Below are 18,316 nucleotides of genomic sequence, written 5' to 3' on the forward strand. Positions count from 1 at the left end.
ACCTGCTCTGTCTGATGAGCCCCATCACTTCACCTTCTTCCTGTCTTCTGGGCCAGGGCTGCCTCTGAAGTGTGTAAGTCACTTAGTCATGTCCGACTCTTTGCAGCCCCATGGACTGTAGCCCGTCAGGTTCCTCTGTCCATGGGATTCCCCAGGCAAGAACACGGGAGTGAGTGGCCATTTCCCTTCTCCAGGGGATCTTCCTGACCCAGGAATCAACCCTGATCTCCTGCATTGCAGGTGGATTCTTTACCATCTGAGCCACCAGGGAAGCCTGGGGCTGCCTCTGGACAGCAGGTTTTCAAGGATAAAAAAGGCCCAAGTCTTGCCTCATTGGCTGCCATGCCCCCCTTGAGCCCTGACTCCTGGACTCCGGAGGACTGAGCCCCCACCGGAACTGGGCTCCAACATGCATCTGGGGTGGGGGGTCAGAAGGAGTAAAATGTTCTGAGCACAACTGGCTATGTGTATGTGTGTGACATGAATGAAGCCCATCAGCTGTGGGACACTGGCAGCACTTACTTTATTAAAAAAAGGATGACACACTTCTGTACATATTTACAGGCTGGGGGCAAGGAGGCGTGGGTCCAGGAGCAGAGGCGCAGGCCGCTCACTTCTTGGAGAGTTTGACTTGCTTGTGCTTGGGGGGTGCCCACTTGAGGCAGACGGAGTCCACTGCAGGGAGAAAAGACAGATGAGAGGCAGGACGGCCCCCACCCCGCTCCCCTGACTGGGCCGGTCACCCCAGCTGCTCTGCCCTGGGCCCAGGCCAGGTTTCACCTGCAGATGGGAACAAGGGCAGACTGATTCCTGGGGTGGGGGTAAGGGTGGAGAGGGAAGTCCAGAATGAGTGGCCTGCCTCAGGCTTGGTCCTGGGAGCTGGTCAGACTGGTTTGGGATCAGGTGACAGCAAAAAGGAGGCCTTGGCTCCTGGAGGTCCTTACACCTATACCCCACCACTCACTCACACACACACACACACACACACCCCCCTAGGGCAGCCCCTTTACCCACCTGTGATGGGTGGTTTCTTATACTGAGCGCTTTTGAGGTGTTCCTCCACCAGCTTGGGTGTGACACAGATCACGTGCTGGCCCTTCCAGTACTTGACCATGTTGAGGGACTGGAGGGTGCTGATGATGTCATTCTGAGTGATGCTCGTCATCTGGCTACACAAACAGATTAGAGCAGATGCTGGAGAGAGGTCTACTTGAGGGATTTGGCTGGGAGGGGCCAAGGAGAGGGGATCACTGGCAGTCAGAGGAGAGTCCTTCCCTATGGGAGGACTTACCTAAGGTCCTTGATGGACAGGGTGCCCCGGAAGTCTCGCAAGATCTCCAGCAGGACCCAGGACCAGTAGCTGCGGTAGCTGAGCTTGCCCAGGTCAGACAGTGGCTTCTCTGGGGAGCCGACCGTGCTCTCCAGCTTCGAGAGCTCATAGCCTGGAGGTGGTGGAAACGAGGAAACTGAGGACCCACCCTACCCTGGCACCCCTCATCACTGTCGCCCTTCCTGCAGGAACCACTCACTGAAAGCAATGAGGAACTTCCCGTAGCCACGGCGCTGGTAGGGGGGCAGCGTCAGGATACAGGCCACGTTGTTCCCATCTGGGGACTCCTTCTCCTGCAGGGGTGGGTGGTCAGGGTCTCTGGGGAGACTCAGCCCCTACTCGGGTTCATCCACCCCCCGCCCCCCACCTCCCTCAACCTGGGCTTCCCAGCACCTTTGAGAAGTAGCCGACGATGTGGGCCCCCTGCCTGTCCACCTCCGTCAAGATGTAAAAGACGAACGGCTCCACATCAAAGTATAGCGTCTTATGGTCCAGGAAGAGCTTGGCCAGCAGACATAGGTTCTGACAGTAAATCTGAGGGGTGGGGGTGGGTGGAAGCAGGCTCAGCGGCAGGCAGAACGCCTCCACCTAGCTCCATCAAGGTCTGGGCAGGTACTATCACTCTGCCTGTTCCAAGTGCCAGGCTCCAGAGAGTAGCCAGTGCTAGCCCGGTGAGAAGTGGGAGCCTCACCAAAACGGCTGTGTTTAGCATTGCAAGGAGTCTTAGAGTCAATTTCTAATGGACAGGGAAATGGAAAATTAGATAGGTACAAGCACTCAAGGAGGTCACAGCAGAGCCGGGCTAATCACGGCTACTGCTGCTGAGCACTCAAGAGGAGTTTGATCTTTAGAGACACAGACTCTTCTATTTCAGCTCAGGAAACAGGCTCAGAGACAGTGGCTCGCCCAAGGTCCCCCACCTGCTGAGCGCCAGGGCAGGACTCAAGCTGGTGTGTGAGTTCTGTCTGCTCATAGCCGTGCCCTCAGACCTAGCACATGGCGAAGGGTGAACCTGGGGGGTTGGTAAATGTCTGCAGATGAACAACCCTTGAGCCTGACTCCACAGCCCAAACTATCTACCCCATCGGATGTGCCAGGCCAGAGACCAATGTCAGGAGGGCCAGTGGGACCTTGAGGTTGGCTGCATGGCAGACATCAAGGACACCTTTTACCACCACTCTCACCTGACCCGACAGCTGTGTGAGCCCAGCACCACTGACCCATTTTGCTTAGGAGGAAACTGAGGATCTGTAAGGGTGAGGGACTGCCTGAGGCCTCAAAGCTGTACAGGGTGGAGCTGAAAGAACACCCACGTCTCTGCTCTGTCTCTTTCTGCCCCTCCAACCCCAACCCCCACCCCACTGATGTTCAGGAAGGCAGAACAGGGGGCTCACGTGAGGCTATTTAGCAAGCTATTCATCACAAGGCTGGCAAAAGCCCGTGTTTACTAAGTTCCTGCTCAATTCCAAGAACTGGGCTAAGTACTTGACTTTGCTGTTTCATTTATTCCATTAACAAGTCTCGTAGGTAAATATTAGCATGACTCCTGTCTTAAAGAGGAGAAAACAGGAACAGAAGACCTTAAGCAACTTGTCCAAGGTCAGCAAGGAAGTGACAGGGCGATTTGAAGCCCGGAACCACTCAGAAGCCAGTCCCCTGCATCTTACACTCCGCTGCCCTTGCACGGGAACTGGGGACCCTCGGCGAGACCCTCCTAGACTGAGCAGGCAAAGGCCAAGCTGTCCACGACAGCAAAGCACGCCCCAGAGACCAGACACCGCCCCACTGAAGTCCTTCAGGAACAAGGAACTTGGCGTCAGAGCCACAGAGCTCTCGGGCAGGAAACCGCACACAGAGCAGTTTCCACCCAGGAAAAACAAACACCATTTCTTCAGGCAGAAAGAAAATGCAGGTTTGAACAATACCCTGAGGCCAGACAATCTACACTCTGGGTTCCAGAAGCACCTGAGCCTAAGCCACCCCCAGCTACCCCCTCAGAAGCCAAATCCCTCAGGGATAGAAGAGAAACCCAGAAGCTGAGGGTAAGTAAGCACCATAGGCAGCTTACTTTGCACAGAACACACGCTGGGTGCCAGGCCAAGCACAAGCCCGCAGGCCGCTTCTCATGCTAAGGCTGGCCTCTGCCCTTTATCGATGGTGAGGATCATCAGGAAGTGCCTAGCACGTCCCCCATTTCCATGGTAACTCTACCCAAGGGCTCACCTTGTGGTCTTTGCCATCCACTTCATACACAGAGATGTTGCTCTTGCGGTAGATCTCCTTTCCTGGGGGTTGCCGCCACTGGCACTGGCCCTGGGTGGGGGGTGAGAGAGGGGAGGCACAGATGTGGGGTCCCGAGGTTCCCCGCTGGGCACCCCATCCCCCACCCCGTGTGGCTGACAGCAGGCCTCCGCTTCTCTCCACTTCCCCAGTTGGAGACCCTGGGGATCCACCCTTCACCTGTATCAAGTAACTCACCCAACCATCTAAGGAGATGAATCCTTTTACAGATGGAGAAACTGAGGCACAGTAACAGGCCAGGTAACTGGCATAAACATCACACAGCAGGCTAATTACAAATCCAGCTCAGCCTGGCTCTGGAGGGCCAGCAGCCAGGACAAGGTTGTTTCCTAAACCATACACATCTGCCTAAAAATCCACCCTGTGGGAAACACCACCACGCCAGCCAGGTGGCTCCTGTGTGTGGCCAAGCATTCCAACAGTCCAGGAGTCGTGGTCCCATGGCTCGGGGCTGTGCTGACTTCCTCTTTTGCACAGAGGAACCTGGCACTGGACTGGCCTTGCTAAATATGTGGTGAGGGCCAGGGACCCCAGAAAGCCCCCATTCCACAGAAGAGGAACCTGAGGTCTGGGGAGGCTCCAGCCAAGGCAGAGTCAGGCCTGGAAGCCAGGTCTCTCCACCCGGGCCAGCTTTTCCTTGGATCTACAGCTGTGGGCCTGTCTCTCCTTCCCCTGGCCACTCTTTCAGGAAGCCCTAGCCTCAACAACCACCCCCTGCGTGCACCAGACCCAACCCAGCCTCACCAAGTGGAAGCGGTAGCTCTTCTCGTATTTCATATACTTGAGACAGTACTCGCAGAGCCAGAGCTTGGGCTGTTTCCCATAGTCTTCAGGGAATGGGGAGAAGTACCAGGCGTCGATTTCGTAGTTCCCAATGTGGATCTTGTCCACGTACTTCACCTTGGTAATCTGTGGGCGAGGTGGGAGTGGAGGGAAGGTGGGCTTGGTCGGGGCAAAAGGAGCAACAGGGAAGGGGCAGCTCCGCTTAGGATCCCTCCCCGTACTTACCGCCTCATGTTCCTTCTCCAAGGCTGCTGTTGTGGGATCCATCTCTGCATAGGTCTGAGTGAGAAAGAGCAGTGGATGGAGATGAATAGAAGGGGTCAGGCCACCTCTTCCGTTTTCCAGACCCCATCCCTTAAACTACAATAACTGGAGATCGAGCAAGCTTATTTTACCTGGTTTCGGAGCTGGCTGGTCCAAGTCCCTCTCCCATCTGCCCACCCACCCACCCACCCATCCCAGAGCCCCCTGATGCTCAAATCTGGACTGTTTGCCTAATGAACAGGGCTAGGATCAAAGGTCTGGCTTGACTCCTTAGGTTGCTAAGAGCTTTGGTGTTTCCAATCGGATCAATCCAGTTCTGCCATAGTTGTTGGGAGACAGAGGAAATAACAGGTCTGGTCTTCTGCGCTCGTATCAGGAACCGGTAGGGACACCCCAGTGTGCCTGGACCTCCTTCCTGCACATGGGACGGCTCCAGAGGCCCCTCCCACAGGCACAGCGGGCCCCAGGTGTCCAGAAAGGAATTTGGCCTTTCCTCCTGCAAACCTGTTCATCCTCCTGGGTTCCTCAACTCACTGGGAAGCATCACCCTTGGGCCAACTGCCCCAGACCAATAATGAGCCTGCTCACAAGGCTCCTCCTCCTCGCTCAGCCTGGCATTCGAATAATGGCCACGTCCTGTCAGTGCTACCTCTTTGTCATCTCTGGAATTGGTTCCTTCTGCCCCACCCCGAATAGCCACTGCCACCATGTCAGGTCTGGACAGCTGCTGACAAGGCCTGGGCATTCCCAGCCCTCTGTCTCAGCTCAACCCTGCTCTGCTGTTGACAGTCCTGTTTCTGGTCTTCACGCCTTTGCGCATGCAGTTCCTCCCAGCCTCCATGTCGTTCCCTCTTCTACAGCTGCCAGAAAACGCTTACTCAGCCTGGTACCGAGCATGAGCCAGGCGAGTGCCTGACGGGGCAGAGCGTGGCGAGTGATCACGTGTCATTGTTTTTACTGTGCTCTTTCTGTCTTTGAAGGCCCAGCACCCTTCCCAACCCTATCCAGGAGGCCTGACTGGATTCTTCTGAGCCAGAATACATTCCTTCCCAGGTCAGGAATGCCTTGCTCAACAACAGTACCCACCGTCTCCCCCATCTTGGTTTCCCTATTTTCCAAGTCTTTGGAAGGCAGGGATATAACTCACGTGGCAATCATAGCCTGCCCAGGTTCTAGGCCAGAGGCTGCAAAGGGAACCAAGGCCAGCCTGACAAGTGACCCAGGAAAGCCTGGGACCTACACCAGAGAAGACGGCAGCCTTGCCTTGTGGTTCAGAAGGGAGACAGGGGCCAGTGTCTTACCCAGAGCCCTTTCTACCAAGCACTTGGCCGGATGGCCTCATTTAACCCTTTGGCAATGTGGAGACACAATATTCTTACTTCTGCTTTACAGAGAAGTAAACAGGGAGAAATGAGGTCATTCGCCCTTGGGGACTAGCCAGCTGCCATTTGTTCCAAGTACCAAGTGCTCACATCATAGACATTACTCAGCATGAGCCTGAGATGGGAGTGCTCACTATCCACACCGCACAGAAGAAACTGAGGCATGGAGAAGTGGGCTCACAGAACCGGGACCAAGCAGAGTGGGGCATGGGCCTCCGGTCTGTCCAACACCAAAGCTAAACCCCTGCAAAGATGAGGCAAGGGAGCTTTTCCTCCTCATGTGCCTCTTTAAAACACATCTCCCAATTCACAAATCAGTCCTCTTCTGCAAATGGGTTAAAGAACTACAAAAACACTACTTTTCAATAAATGCTGTAATTTATTTAGAATTAAACATTAATGAGGCCCTGGAGAACCTTGCTAATCGTTAACTCACTGATTATTCATTCTTTGGTTAACTTGCTGATTATTCATTCTTTGAGTAATCTGCTGGTTATTCACTCTTTGACCACCACTGGTCCACGGTCATCCACCATGCTGACTGCCAGCTTAGAAAGACATCTTTGAGGCTTAATTTACCAAGGCAACCTGGCTGGGGAGCTGAGCAAACCTTAGACTGTGATGTGGGATAAAGTAGCCTCTAGCCACAAGCAGCTACTTAGATTTAAGTTCATTACATTCAAAATAAAATTCAATTCTCAGTACATTTCAAGTACTCAATAGCCACAAGTGGGTAGTGGCTACTGTATCAGACAACACAGATATAGCACATTTCCATTTCCATCACAGGATGTTCAGTAGGACAGTGCTGCCTTAGATGGTGCTTTAGAGACATCTTTCAGGTTTTCTTCTCGCCACATGGCTTGCGGAATCTTAGTTCCCCGACCAGGGGCTGAATCTGGGCCATGGCAGTGAAGACGCCGAGTCCTAACCACTGGACCACCAGGAATCCCCGGTGAGAGATCTTTCTGATTCAAAGCATTTAAAAATAATTTTTTTTTTTAAATGACAGCACTGTTAACCAGTTGGCAGTCTGTGTATACACCCATGTATATTTACATGTGAAATAAGAACTTCTCAACTTACCTTTATTAAAGGACAATATACTGATAGTTTGTACTTTATCTTAGTTATTCCATTTTTTAAATTTAAATGACCACAACCCACTGAACTCATCTTGCTATCTACTAATAGCTGTGCCCCACAGTCTGCAAACCATTGCTGCAAAACCCACAATGAGTGCTCAGGATGCAATTGCTGGGTGAAAATACCAAAAATTTGGGTTCCTTAAGAGCTTCATAAAGCCTCTTCTCATCTGCACACTCCATTTCACAAATCAAGAAACTGAGGCTCAAAATGGGAGAAAAGAAACCCTCCAGGGGCAGGCTGGCTTCAAGAAAAGAACCCAAATTTTGCTTCTATTTTTTTTAGCCCAGAGGCATGAGAGATCTTAGTTCCCCAACCAGGGATTGAACTCACACCCCCTGCATTGGAAGGACAGAGTCTTAACCACTGGACCACTAGGGAAGTCCCCAAATCCAAGCTTTGGAAATAAATGGCAGGAGTTTTTAGGATATTTCCAAGTCAAGGCTAAGGGCTTTTGCCCCAAGTAGAACAATCCAATTGGCAAATCTAATTCCTGACTGGGTTCCTAAAACTACCTGCACCTCCCTTATAAACTGGGGATATAAAGTTTACCTCACAGAGTTGCTGTGAAATTTCAATGAGATCATGTTCTAGAATACTTTGCCTAATACTGTGGCTCACAAGCCAATAAATGTGCCATTATTACTCTAATTTCAGCCCACCCTTTTATATACTAGCTGTGTGACCTTAGGCAAGTTACTTAACCTCTCTGAGTCTGCTTCCTGCTTTCCTCAAAAAGAATTAATTAGCTCTGTGGCATTAAGTTGTTACAGAGGACCTGATGAGCTTATCCAGGCACAGCACTCAGCACAAGGGTTGGCAATTGCAAGTACCCCTAAATCACTTATTCTCTTCCTTCCCTCGGAACTTGCAGGTCTGTTTGTCAATGTGGCACAGCCAAGAGGGGCATAAAAGCTGCAAGAGGCCTGAGTTCCAGTCCCAGCTGTGTCAGTTCCTTGCCACAAGACTACAGCCAAGCTCTCACCCTCTCTGAGCCTCAGTTTTCTCGTCTGTGAAGAATACCTGGGAAGAGGTAGATAGTCCCCCATATACTGCAGGAGCTTAAGCAATGGGAGCTGCTGTGGGTGTGGCACCAGGACCCAGGTTAGTCAGAGAGGATGCTGAGCCTCCTGGGGCCCCGGGGAAGGGGAGGGACCCAGGGAAGGGGAGGGACCCAGGGAAGGGGAGGGCACTGGGGAAGGGAAGGGATCCGGACCTTCTGCACGTGGTTGATCTCATCATGCTTGCGTTTTTGGTTTCGAGTGATCTTGCGCTCCGGCTGCTCGGCCAGCTCGCTCAGGTACTTCTCTGAGTTCTTCTGCACAGCATCTTTCACTGTTTTGGTCAGCGCCAGCCGGTTCTTGTCGACCCATTCATCCAATCGCCGGTTAACTGTGAGGATGGGTCATGAAGGTGCTGCCCTTTAGCGTTCTCCCCCAACCCCGCACCCGGACCTGATTACTCACAGCCCACGTAGTGTACATAGAATTCCTCTCGGCCTTCTTGATCGTTCACTCGAGACTGGATCACTTCAGCAGAATCTGTGAAGGGAAAAGGCTAGGATCACTGAGAAAGAAAACGGGGCTGGAATGAGTGACAGAGGAGCAGGTTGCCAGATTCCGAAGCTAACCTCATCTGCTCACCTCTGCCACTCCCTTCAATCACTGTCTTGAAGTGGGCCAGATTGGGGCTCTTATTCTTATACTAGAGACAAGGAAACTGAGGCTTACCTATTTGAAAAGTAGGTATGCTCACTATTTGAAAAGTAGTAAGCACATTTAACCGAATTCAAGTCTGGCTCCAAATTCAAGGTCTGTATTACTATACTCAGTCATTCACTTGTTCAGAAGTCATGAGAGCTAGTTGTGGACTCAAACAGCCCCACTTCCTAGCTATATTTAACTGAACAAGTTATTTTGGCTTTCTGAGCCTCAGCGCTTTCATGTGTAAATAAGGATAACAGCGCCCCCCTCAAATGGTAATAAGCTTTCAGTACAGCACCAAATGGCGGACCATTCAACAAATGAGTAAGGCAACCACTGCAAGTCTGGCCCTGAGCTGGGCTGCTGCTGGGTACAGAAGATACACTGATGAATCATGAGCGGTCCTGCCCTCCAGAAGTTCACACTTTGATAGAAGACAGACAATGACAACACAATGGTACATATACCGTAGCTCAGGTATGAAGAAAATGTTGCAGAAATATACAGAAGGGAACGACTCACTCTGCCTGAAGGGAGTCAAGGGTGACATCACAGGGGATATGATGCTAAAAGGATGAGTGGGGCTAGCCAGCAGTAAAAGGCATATGGTCTTAAAAGCGTGGTCTGGTCCGTCAATGGCCTTTGCTAGGGGTGCTAAAAAACAGAGAGGTGACAAAGACGAAGGCCATTCTAACGTATTTGGGGGTTATTCTGGAAATGACGCAAAAAAATAGAAGGGAGGGGAAGCTCGTTTTTGTGTTCCGGGAGGTCTTCTCCGCTGGCGGCTGTAGGGGATGGATAAGAAGGGGAAGTCACAGACACAAGGGAGACCAGTGAGGAAGCAGGTTAACAAAAAAAGGGAATGAAGCCTAAGACTGGGCAAGGAAGTGGAATGGGGGCTCTAAAACACAGAAGGAAGACTGGCTAAAGCCCAGGCTGTGGGGATTGTAGGCGGCGCCGGGGCAAGTCCAAAAGACCGTGTTCTACCCCTCTCAGGCCCCGCCCCGCCCTTAGGCCCCGCCCCCTGGCCTTGGGCCCCGCCCTCACGCCAGGTGCTATCGGGCCGCCGGCACAGGTATGTTTCTCCGATCTCCACGGTGACTTCAGGCTCGCCGCGCGCCGGGGTCGGCGGAGAGATGCGGCCTGGGGACGGAGCGGTCCCCTCGACCGCCGCATTCTCCCCGGGTCCGGGGTCGCCCTCCCCCGCGACCCCTGAAGTCGCCGCCGCAACCGCCGCAGCTGCTCCCTGTGCCGCCATCGTTGTAGTGGAAGTGACGACAGAATATAGCGCCACGTAGCGCCTTTAGATCCGGGTCAGTGAAGCACGGCGGAGTCTGCAGCAAGCTAGAGGGCGGGGTCTGTGACGTGGCAGGACCTCGTTGGCTAGTGTGACTGTCTCCGCGGCGCCAGGCCAGATTGACGTTGACTGTGCCGGTTACCCTGGAGTTTTCTGTTTGGAATTATGGCTGCACCCTAGAGTTAAAAGAGAGGAGAAAGGCTTTCCTGATGTGATGTCTCAGCTCTATCTTTTTAAGACTTCCGGTGCCTGAGGAAGCCAAGATGTGCCAGTTATCGGGCGGCGCTGCCCCCAGTTTACCACGGCGGAGCCAGAGCAGCCTCCCTGGATGCCTGGCTTTAGGGCGATGAGCCTGAGGTTAACACCCATCCCATGCACTTCCACCAGCCAAATACTGGTCTCCCGTTTTTAAAGACTGAAGAAACTGCGTTCCTTGTTCAGGATGGGAAAAGGAGATCGGATTAGGGAAGCAGGTCCAATAAATCACTCGCACAGAATCAAGCGTTTGTAAAGAAATGACCAAGTTCCCTAAACAGAAAATAGCCAAAGGCCCTGGACATAATGGGCAGCGTCTTGGGCTTAATAAGTGAGGAATTCTGGGTTCTGACCCTACACTGTGAGTGTCCATTCCCAGAATGTCGTTAAATGTTACACTGTATAAACCATATAACCATAAAGATTGAACCATATATTTATCTCTTACGTATATAAAACAAGTGCATGTTGCACAATGCCAGACAGGGTAGGTGCTCAATAAACATTCCCTTTGGCCACTCTGAGTCATACCTGACTTGTAATTTGGCTATTGGGCTTTGAAACAATTCTAAGAGGAGTGGAATGCCCAAGGCCTAAGGATGAGGTTACAGATCAGGAAACATCTAAGTATCTGTGAGCGATGGCAGTGGGAAGAGCTGGTAACTTGGCTTTGGGGAAATAAAGAAGTTTGGAGGGAGTGGTAAATGCCCTTCTGGCAGCATATGAAACGGAAGAAATAAGTCAGGCAAGAAAAAAATTTAAAATTAACACTGTAGTCTTGTTCCCTCTCCACCCACCCTTAGAACTATGTTGATGATTCACACGGATCCCACAGAATCATTTTTTGTTGCTTCCTTGTGCTCATATTACCTTTGATGTGCTTTCAGAAGCCAGCACCAGAGGCTTGTTTGGTGAAAAGTCTCTCAAGTTAATGGAACTGTTTTGCTTTCAAAGAGCTGAAAATGGAAGTTCTCAGTCTGGGAGTTTTAAGTACCTGCCCAATCAAATATGGACAATAAACAAATGATCATCCAGCAGAGGAGTCCATCAATGATTGTGCCGCTTACCTCTCTTGCCTGGCCTCCTGCCCTTCCCTTTCCTGCCTCCCCTACTCCCTTCTGGAAGCACTTTCTCAACAAATCGCTTGGATACAAATCTTTGTAAGATGTGCTTCTAGGGAATCCAGGGCTTCCCTGGTGGCTCAGCTGGTAAAGAATCCACCTGCAATGCGGGAGACATGGGTTTGATCCCTGGGTTGAAAAGATCCCCTGGAGACAGGAAAGGCTACCCACTCCAGTATTCTGGCCTGGAGAAGTCCATGGACTATATGGTCCACAAGGTGGCAAAGAGTCAGACATGACTGAACAATTCACTCTAGGGAATCTAACTACCCTTCCTAGCTTCAAACCCTTCCATGGATCCCTGCTACCTCCAGGATAAAACTCACACTTCTTGGGCTGTAATTTCAAGGTCTTTCACCCTGATTACTATCTGCCTCTCCAGCCTCCCCCTCCTCCTCCCCCCAGCACTGCAGCAGCAAGATTTTCAGCCTGGCAAATCACTAGGGTTTCCCACTACCAGATACAATTCCTGTCTCCCCTCAGTCCCCCACTTCCATCACCAGTCCCACCAAGTAGGCTTTAAGCCTTCTTCCTTCCTGGCAAGATGGGTGCTAGGGGGGTCACCACCACCTGCTCCCTGGAGCCCTTTGCCCCCCCTACCCGGGCCCCACTGTCCTCTGGGGCCTGCCAGGGCACAATCCTGTGTGTTCTTTTACTTGGCAATAGCAGGCACGGCTGGCAGACAGTATTTTTAACCTTCCTTACTCAGGTTTAGGAATCAGGTGGCTCAGAAGAGTGCCCAGCTGGGTCACCTTCACCTCTATGACCTGTGACTGCTGGGAAGAATCGGAACTGAGGCCTGAAGCTGGGCCAACCTGGGCCTTCCATATTGTCTGGGAGGCAGAAACATTTGGGAAATGAAATGAATGAGAGGTTTGCACAAACTGCCCGACTCATCCCCACTCCAGTTAAATTTACTGTGCAGGAAACCCAGGGCCAATTCTGTTCCTGGTCTGCCAGGCAGTGAGGATGGTTAAGAGACCAGGACATGAACTAGTTAAACCCAGGGTCCAGGGGACCTGAAAGAGGGCAGAAACAAAGGTTCATCTGCCCTCCCCACACATGGGGCCTGAGAGGGCATTCAAAATGTGAACTTTAATAACAAACAGCAGGTCAAAGTGGGGTTCCCCAGGAACGAGAATGACGGAGCTGGTGAGGAAGACCTCGAGGGTCCCCACTTCCTCCCCTCTAAGGCCTGGAGGCAGGGAAGCAGTGGACCCTATGGAAGAGGGCCGGTGCCTGGCTCCATGTAAGTCCACCTGTTTGGGGCCCTAAGACCCGAGATGCAGCAGTGTGGAGCAGGGTGGTACCCTGCCGGGTCCGGGAGGTCCTGGCAGGGAGTGTGGCCCAGCCTGGGTAGGCCAGCCGGCCTAGGGCTGCGAGGTCAGATGCGGAAGCTTTCTTCCCGGCCATCGATGTGACGGAGCCGTAGGTACACATCTGTGCCAATGCCCTGCAGCGACTGCAGCCGAAGGGAACCACCGAGGTACTCTGCGTAGGCCCGCGAAGTGGGCAGCCCGAAGCCAAAGCTGGGGGTGGGTGGGGGGACAGGACACAGGCTTCAGAGGCTTGAGTCTCCTGGGCCCTCCCACCCCTCTGTTCTGGCCAGATGGGGCCTCACCCGTGCATGGGTCCTGACTGGCCACCACTGTGCAAGTCCAGGTGGCCAAAGAGGGGGCTGATCCGGGGGTCCTGGGTGCTGGCCTCAGCTGTAGTGAAGTGGTAGTCCATCACCCGATCCAGGTCTTTGTGAGCAATTCCCCCGCCCCGGTCTGAAATCCTGGCAGGATGACGGTAACGGGGGTTTGGCTCAGCTTTGGTGGGGGTTCACTACCTCCCAAGCAGACAGTGAGTGCTAAGTCGGCCTTCCTGTCCCTTCCACCCACCCAAACATGGAATGTGGTCACCTGGACTCTTGGGCCTTGCTTTTTATAAGCTACTTTTCTCCACCCTCACTCCTGCCACTGACTGCTTAAACCTTCTCACAGGACTTGACATTTATTCTCTGCCCAGCACCATATTTCTGACTCTTTCCCTGCTCTGGGCCCCTCAGTTTCTGACAAAGGCAGGCCCCTGGGGCCTGCAATTGGCCCCAGATCAACTCATGTCCAGCTCCCGGCAATCTCAGGACCAGAGATTGTCCTGAAACACTAAGTCTCACTAAGCTTGAGGTCATTCAGCAGATCAGAAACAGTGCCCAGAAACCCGCATCCATACCACCCAACTCGCACCCAAGGCAAACCTGATGACGAGATCGATATCATTGTTGGCGATGGTGATGACGACATCTGGGACATTGTAGGGAGTGTCGAGGTGACTCTCCATTGTGGCTCTGTGCAAGGGGCCAAATACCAGTAGGTGGTGGTGCCCTGCCTCACCTCAGTTCCCATCTGCCCCCATCCAATACATCCAGCGGCCCACCTCATGGCGTTCTTGAGCAGCTCAGGTAGGATGTAGTCCAGTGGCATTGGGATGAAGGGGAAACGGGCAGCCACGTGTCCGTTGATGCGGACTCGGGGTGCATTGCCATACTTGTGCTCACACAGGCGTCTGTGGATAGGAGCAAGGGTTCAGATTCCAACCAGTGGGTCTCAACTGGAGCTGATTCTGTCCCCACCCTCCCAAGGACATTTTGCAATCCCTAGCAACATTTTTGTTTGCCACAACTGGGGAATATTACTGGCATCAAGTGAGTAGAAGCCAGGGATCCTTCTGAACATCCTAACAAGCACAGGCCAGCCCCTTACAGAAAAGAATAATCTGGCCCAAAACATGAACAGTACCACAGTTGAGAAATCCTGCCCTGGACCACATCCTGGGCAAGTGCTCAGACCTAGACCTTCCCTGCCCGATGATGTCCATTTCCTTAACCATTCTAACCTCACCTGGCAAAGTCCACCCACTTTTCAATAATCTTCTTCGGTGACAGGCGAGTGCAGATGATGCCAACAAAGTCGGGCTGGTAGGAGAAAGAAGGTCAGGACCAGAGATCACCTCTACCCACATCTTGGGCAACAAAAGCTTGTAAACTCTAGACTATGGAAGCAGCCCCAGGGCTCTCCCCAGACCCATGGACCAGGTCCCCAGTCCAACGGGGCTCCTGGCTCAGCTCCCTCTGGTCCACTTGACATACTCAGGTCCCGGCGCCCCACCTTGTCCTCATGTAGTGCCAGATGGTGGGTGGCCAACATACGGATCCCAAGCCTTGAAGTCAACGTCTTGTCTAAGAAGTAGCGGACGAGCTTCTCATCCTATAAAGAGCAGGCCTCAGAAACCTGGTGCCTTTCCCAGGACCCTACCAGGTCTGGGCCCACATTGTGCTGCCCTCACCTCTATGTACTTCCGGCTCTCACGCAGGCCTTCCGCTAAGAGGGTCACCACGTCCTTGTGGTCATCCAACAGCTGTCGCACCAGCTGGCAGTATCGGGCCTCATCCGCCTGGTCCTTGATCTGCAAGCCACGTAGTCGTGAGCGTGGGTGGTCCAGCCCTGACCTCTCAGCCCCTCACCCTGCCCTGGCCCAGCCCTCACCGGAGGGAAGTCTGTCAGCTTCTGGAAGGCACGGATGTACAGCTCGTGCTGCAAGGAAGAGGTGTTGGAATTCACAAGGATGCTTTGGGCACAGGTAGAGAACAGTCAGCCATGACCACCTATGGGGACTGCCATCCACCCCAGTTCATTGGGTTCCGAACCCATCATGGTCTTTCAAGTCTCCATGAAAGCTTGGGCCGAGTCCTCTAGGACTCAGAAACCTTTAGGCAGGTAGGTCTCTACCACTCTGGTTCCCTCTCCCTATCTGCCCCATGGGTGGTGGGCACACTGACTTAAGGTCCTTTCCTATGCCCCCTTGAGGCCATCTTACCACGTGCAGTATGGTGGGGTTGCAGCCAATGATGAAAGGAAGGCTGCGGAAGCCCTTGATGCGGTGAGCGATCCTCACTGGCAACTCCTGCTGCAAGTAGCGGGCACTTTTCTAGAAGAAAGAGAAGAGGGAAGTTAAGGCCAGGGGCTGGGGGGCTGGGTCAGAGCTCCAGGGCCCAAGAGCAAAACAAGAAGCAGGAATCTTACCAGGAGGTGACTGCCATCCTGAGAGCGGCCTGAATAGAGCATCATGGTTGGAGTGAGACGGACTGAAGGCTGAAGGGACAGAGGGCCTTTGAGCATAGTATCTCCAACGCCCTGCCCCCGGCCATATTAGCTTCACCCCTTCCCCGGACACCCACTCCAGCTCCAGACCCAGGCCTCACCGCCCTAGCTGCACACCTTCTCCGCTGCAACGTCAATGGCTGACTGGTTGTAAAAGGAGGTGACGGTCTTAGAGCGCTCCCGTGCCATTTCCACATGGTGGGTATCAGTGGCTGATGTGGAGCGGGCCCGGAGCGAGAGTGCGGGCCCCAAGAGAGGCCGGAGGGGTGGCCCGCCCCGGGGTCCGCTCCCCAGCACCGAAGCCAGTATCATCGTTCTGTTCCTTTGAACTGGACTGGGTGGCCAGTAGGGCTGAGGACCCGATAGACGGAGGCGACCCCAAAACTGGGCAAGAAGGATGTGGGTAGGCAGGGACTCTTCTCTGACTTCAGGGGTGAGCGCCGGTTGACGATGCTGACCAGCTCAGCCTCCGGGGAGCAGCTCCCATCTACCAAGGCGGGGAAAGGGGTAGTTGTACGGATCTGAATCCAGAAGTGCCCTCTCTCTACGTGAGCACAGGTATAATCAGATTTGACCATCTCTGCCCAACCCCTTCAACCATCTCCCCAAACACACACACACACACAGGGAGAGCCTGGATCACCTTGCTTTCTGGAGTTACTATTCTTCAATCTAAGGCTCTATCTGGTAGCTTGGAGGGGAGGGGATCCTTAGACCAGTCCAGCCCGAAACCTTGCCCCTGATCTCTCGGATCCGCTGCACCTCGTTCAAGGGGCGGGGCTGACCCCTAATCCGGCCCCTTCAGACCCCGACTGGGGTCTGGCCTGCATACGTGTGGCACAAAGAATTGTGCACCGAGGTTTGGCTGCGTGGAAGCAGCGGCTCGGGAGTCCCCATCTAGGTCCCTCCCTCCGCAGGGCCACTTGGTTCAGCCCAGATCTCCCCCATATGCTAGATGCTGGTCCCCCCACCCCCGCCCTCCACGCGCGCTCCAACGATCCAGGGCAAAGGCGGAGGGTGCGGTCAAGTGATGCGAAGCCTTAGCGGGCATGGTCTGCGCAGGTCGCTCCCCTTACCGCTGGGCCAGAGCCAGGGCCAGGGTCCGAGCGGTACAGGCCAAGAGTCGACCGGGCCGGGCGAGCCTAGCCGCCTGCGCCCTCTGCCGCCGTGACGTCGCGTGGGCTATGGGCGCCCGGTGCCTCCTGGGAGTTGTAGTTTGGAGCAGAGGACTCGCACCCTCGCGCCCAGCCCGGAGAAGTTATGTCCCTGCTCCTAGACCCCCCAAATAACCCCAGAGTTACCTAGTCTCTCTGGGAAGCAGGCCCTCGGGAAAGAAATGGGACAGGGCGAGAATACCCTGAGATGCAACGTGCACAGACCAAACGCTATCTGGATTCCCTCTCTGAGGTCTGGTCCTTCTTCTCAAGGTCTTGACTCATTTGTGGAAAACCAAAGTGCCTGGTTCAAAACCCAGCTCAGTCATTCACTATCTGGGGCAAGTTACTTAAATTACTCAATACTTTAATTCCTGTCTTGGTAAAATGAAGTTGTATCAACCTTGGGGTTGTGTGGTTACATGAATTTATCCATGTAAAGTGCCTAGAATAGTGCTGGGCATGGAATTAACACTATATTAGCTATTGTTATTAATATTATTACTAATTAATATCAGCAACAAACACTGATTAGGTGACATTCTGGGCTAGGAGAGATTTGGTCTTGAGTTAATAGACCCTTCTCAACCTGTAGAGGAAGATAGACAATTGATGGACAATAGATAGACAATTGATACACGTGCAGTGTGAATAGGACTCAGCCACGCCTGGGAGCTGGAATGGGAAGGGCATATCATGACAGAGAAGAGCATGGAGCCATGTGGAGTCTGAGAGGAGAGGGGCTGAATGAGGGGACCAGACCTGTATTTGTCCTGAGGTAGTAAGAAGTTATTGAGGGATTTTAACGGAATAGATCTGCGCCTTAGAACCCTTTGGCTACAGTAGTTAGGATGTGAGACCAAATGCAGAGAGCCTAGTGAAAAGACAATTTTTTTTTTTTTTCCCAAGCAGGAGATGATGGGAGAGAGACTTTTCAGTGTGTTTATGTGTGCTTGAACTGACTGGATTCTAAATATTTTAAAAATTTAAAGAAGCAAGTAAAGCGGGAGATGTCTTTGAAGCTATCTTTTTTTTTTTTTTCCTTTTTCAGCTGCGACCTACCGCTTGCGGAATCTTGGTTCCGGGACCAGGGATTTAACCTGGGCCCTCCGCAGTGAAAGCTGGACCCTTTACCACCAGCTGGCCTGCCTGAGGAATTGGCTGGAAAGTCTGCACAGATCATGAGGAAGGGGCTCCCTGAGTCTCTGGATTTCCCCTTTGCCCCTCATCTCCACACCATTCCCACTCTCTTTTCCCGAATCCTGGCGCTATCCTGGAGTGAAGCCGGAGGAGGCTGGAGGCAGGCAGGGCTTGAGCCAGTAGAAGAAGGGAGAGGGGAGGATGCTTCCGGTGGGAGGCCAGCGTGCCCATTGAGGCAAAGAAGTGCTTGTAGTGTGCCAGAACTCTGCGCTCAAGTGGCCGCGGCGAGGCCGGG

At 53.1% G+C, this 18,316-nt stretch overlaps 2 protein-coding genes across 2 annotated transcripts; both read right to left on the bottom strand.

Annotated features, from left to right (window-relative positions):
* Positions 1–499: 499 nt before the first annotated feature.
* KAT8 (lysine acetyltransferase 8) lies at positions 500–11,902 on the bottom strand. Its single transcript, XM_005886975.3, has 12 exons — positions 11,332–11,902; positions 9,957–10,382; positions 8,673–8,747; positions 8,423–8,598; positions 4,640–4,693; positions 4,376–4,540; positions 3,554–3,643; positions 1,724–1,864; positions 1,530–1,623; positions 1,292–1,442; positions 1,015–1,169; positions 500–675 (listed from the first exon to the last, which is right to left on the bottom strand). Exons 2-12 carry the CDS (start codon positions 10,165–10,167, stop codon positions 611–613), a joined length of 1,377 nt encoding a protein of 458 aa, XP_005887037.1. The 5' UTR covers positions 10,168–10,382; positions 11,332–11,902; the 3' UTR covers positions 500–610.
* Positions 11,903–12,658: 756 nt separating this feature from the next.
* On the bottom strand, positions 12,659–16,903 carry BCKDK (branched chain keto acid dehydrogenase kinase). Its single transcript, XM_005886976.3, has 12 exons — positions 16,804–16,903; positions 15,845–16,214; positions 15,650–15,718; positions 15,444–15,554; positions 15,113–15,160; positions 14,913–15,032; positions 14,735–14,833; positions 14,468–14,541; positions 14,004–14,132; positions 13,825–13,914; positions 13,204–13,362; positions 12,659–13,111 (listed from the first exon to the last, which is right to left on the bottom strand). Exons 2-12 carry the CDS (start codon positions 16,037–16,039, stop codon positions 12,967–12,969), a joined length of 1,239 nt encoding a protein of 412 aa, XP_005887038.1. The 5' UTR covers positions 16,040–16,214; positions 16,804–16,903; the 3' UTR covers positions 12,659–12,966.
* Between the last annotated feature and the right edge of the window lie 1,413 nt (positions 16,904–18,316).

Source organism: Bos mutus, chromosome 25 (assembly GCF_027580195.1).
Source record: "Bos mutus isolate GX-2022 chromosome 25, NWIPB_WYAK_1.1, whole genome shotgun sequence".
NCBI lineage: Eukaryota > Metazoa > Chordata > Mammalia > Artiodactyla > Bovidae > Bos > Bos mutus.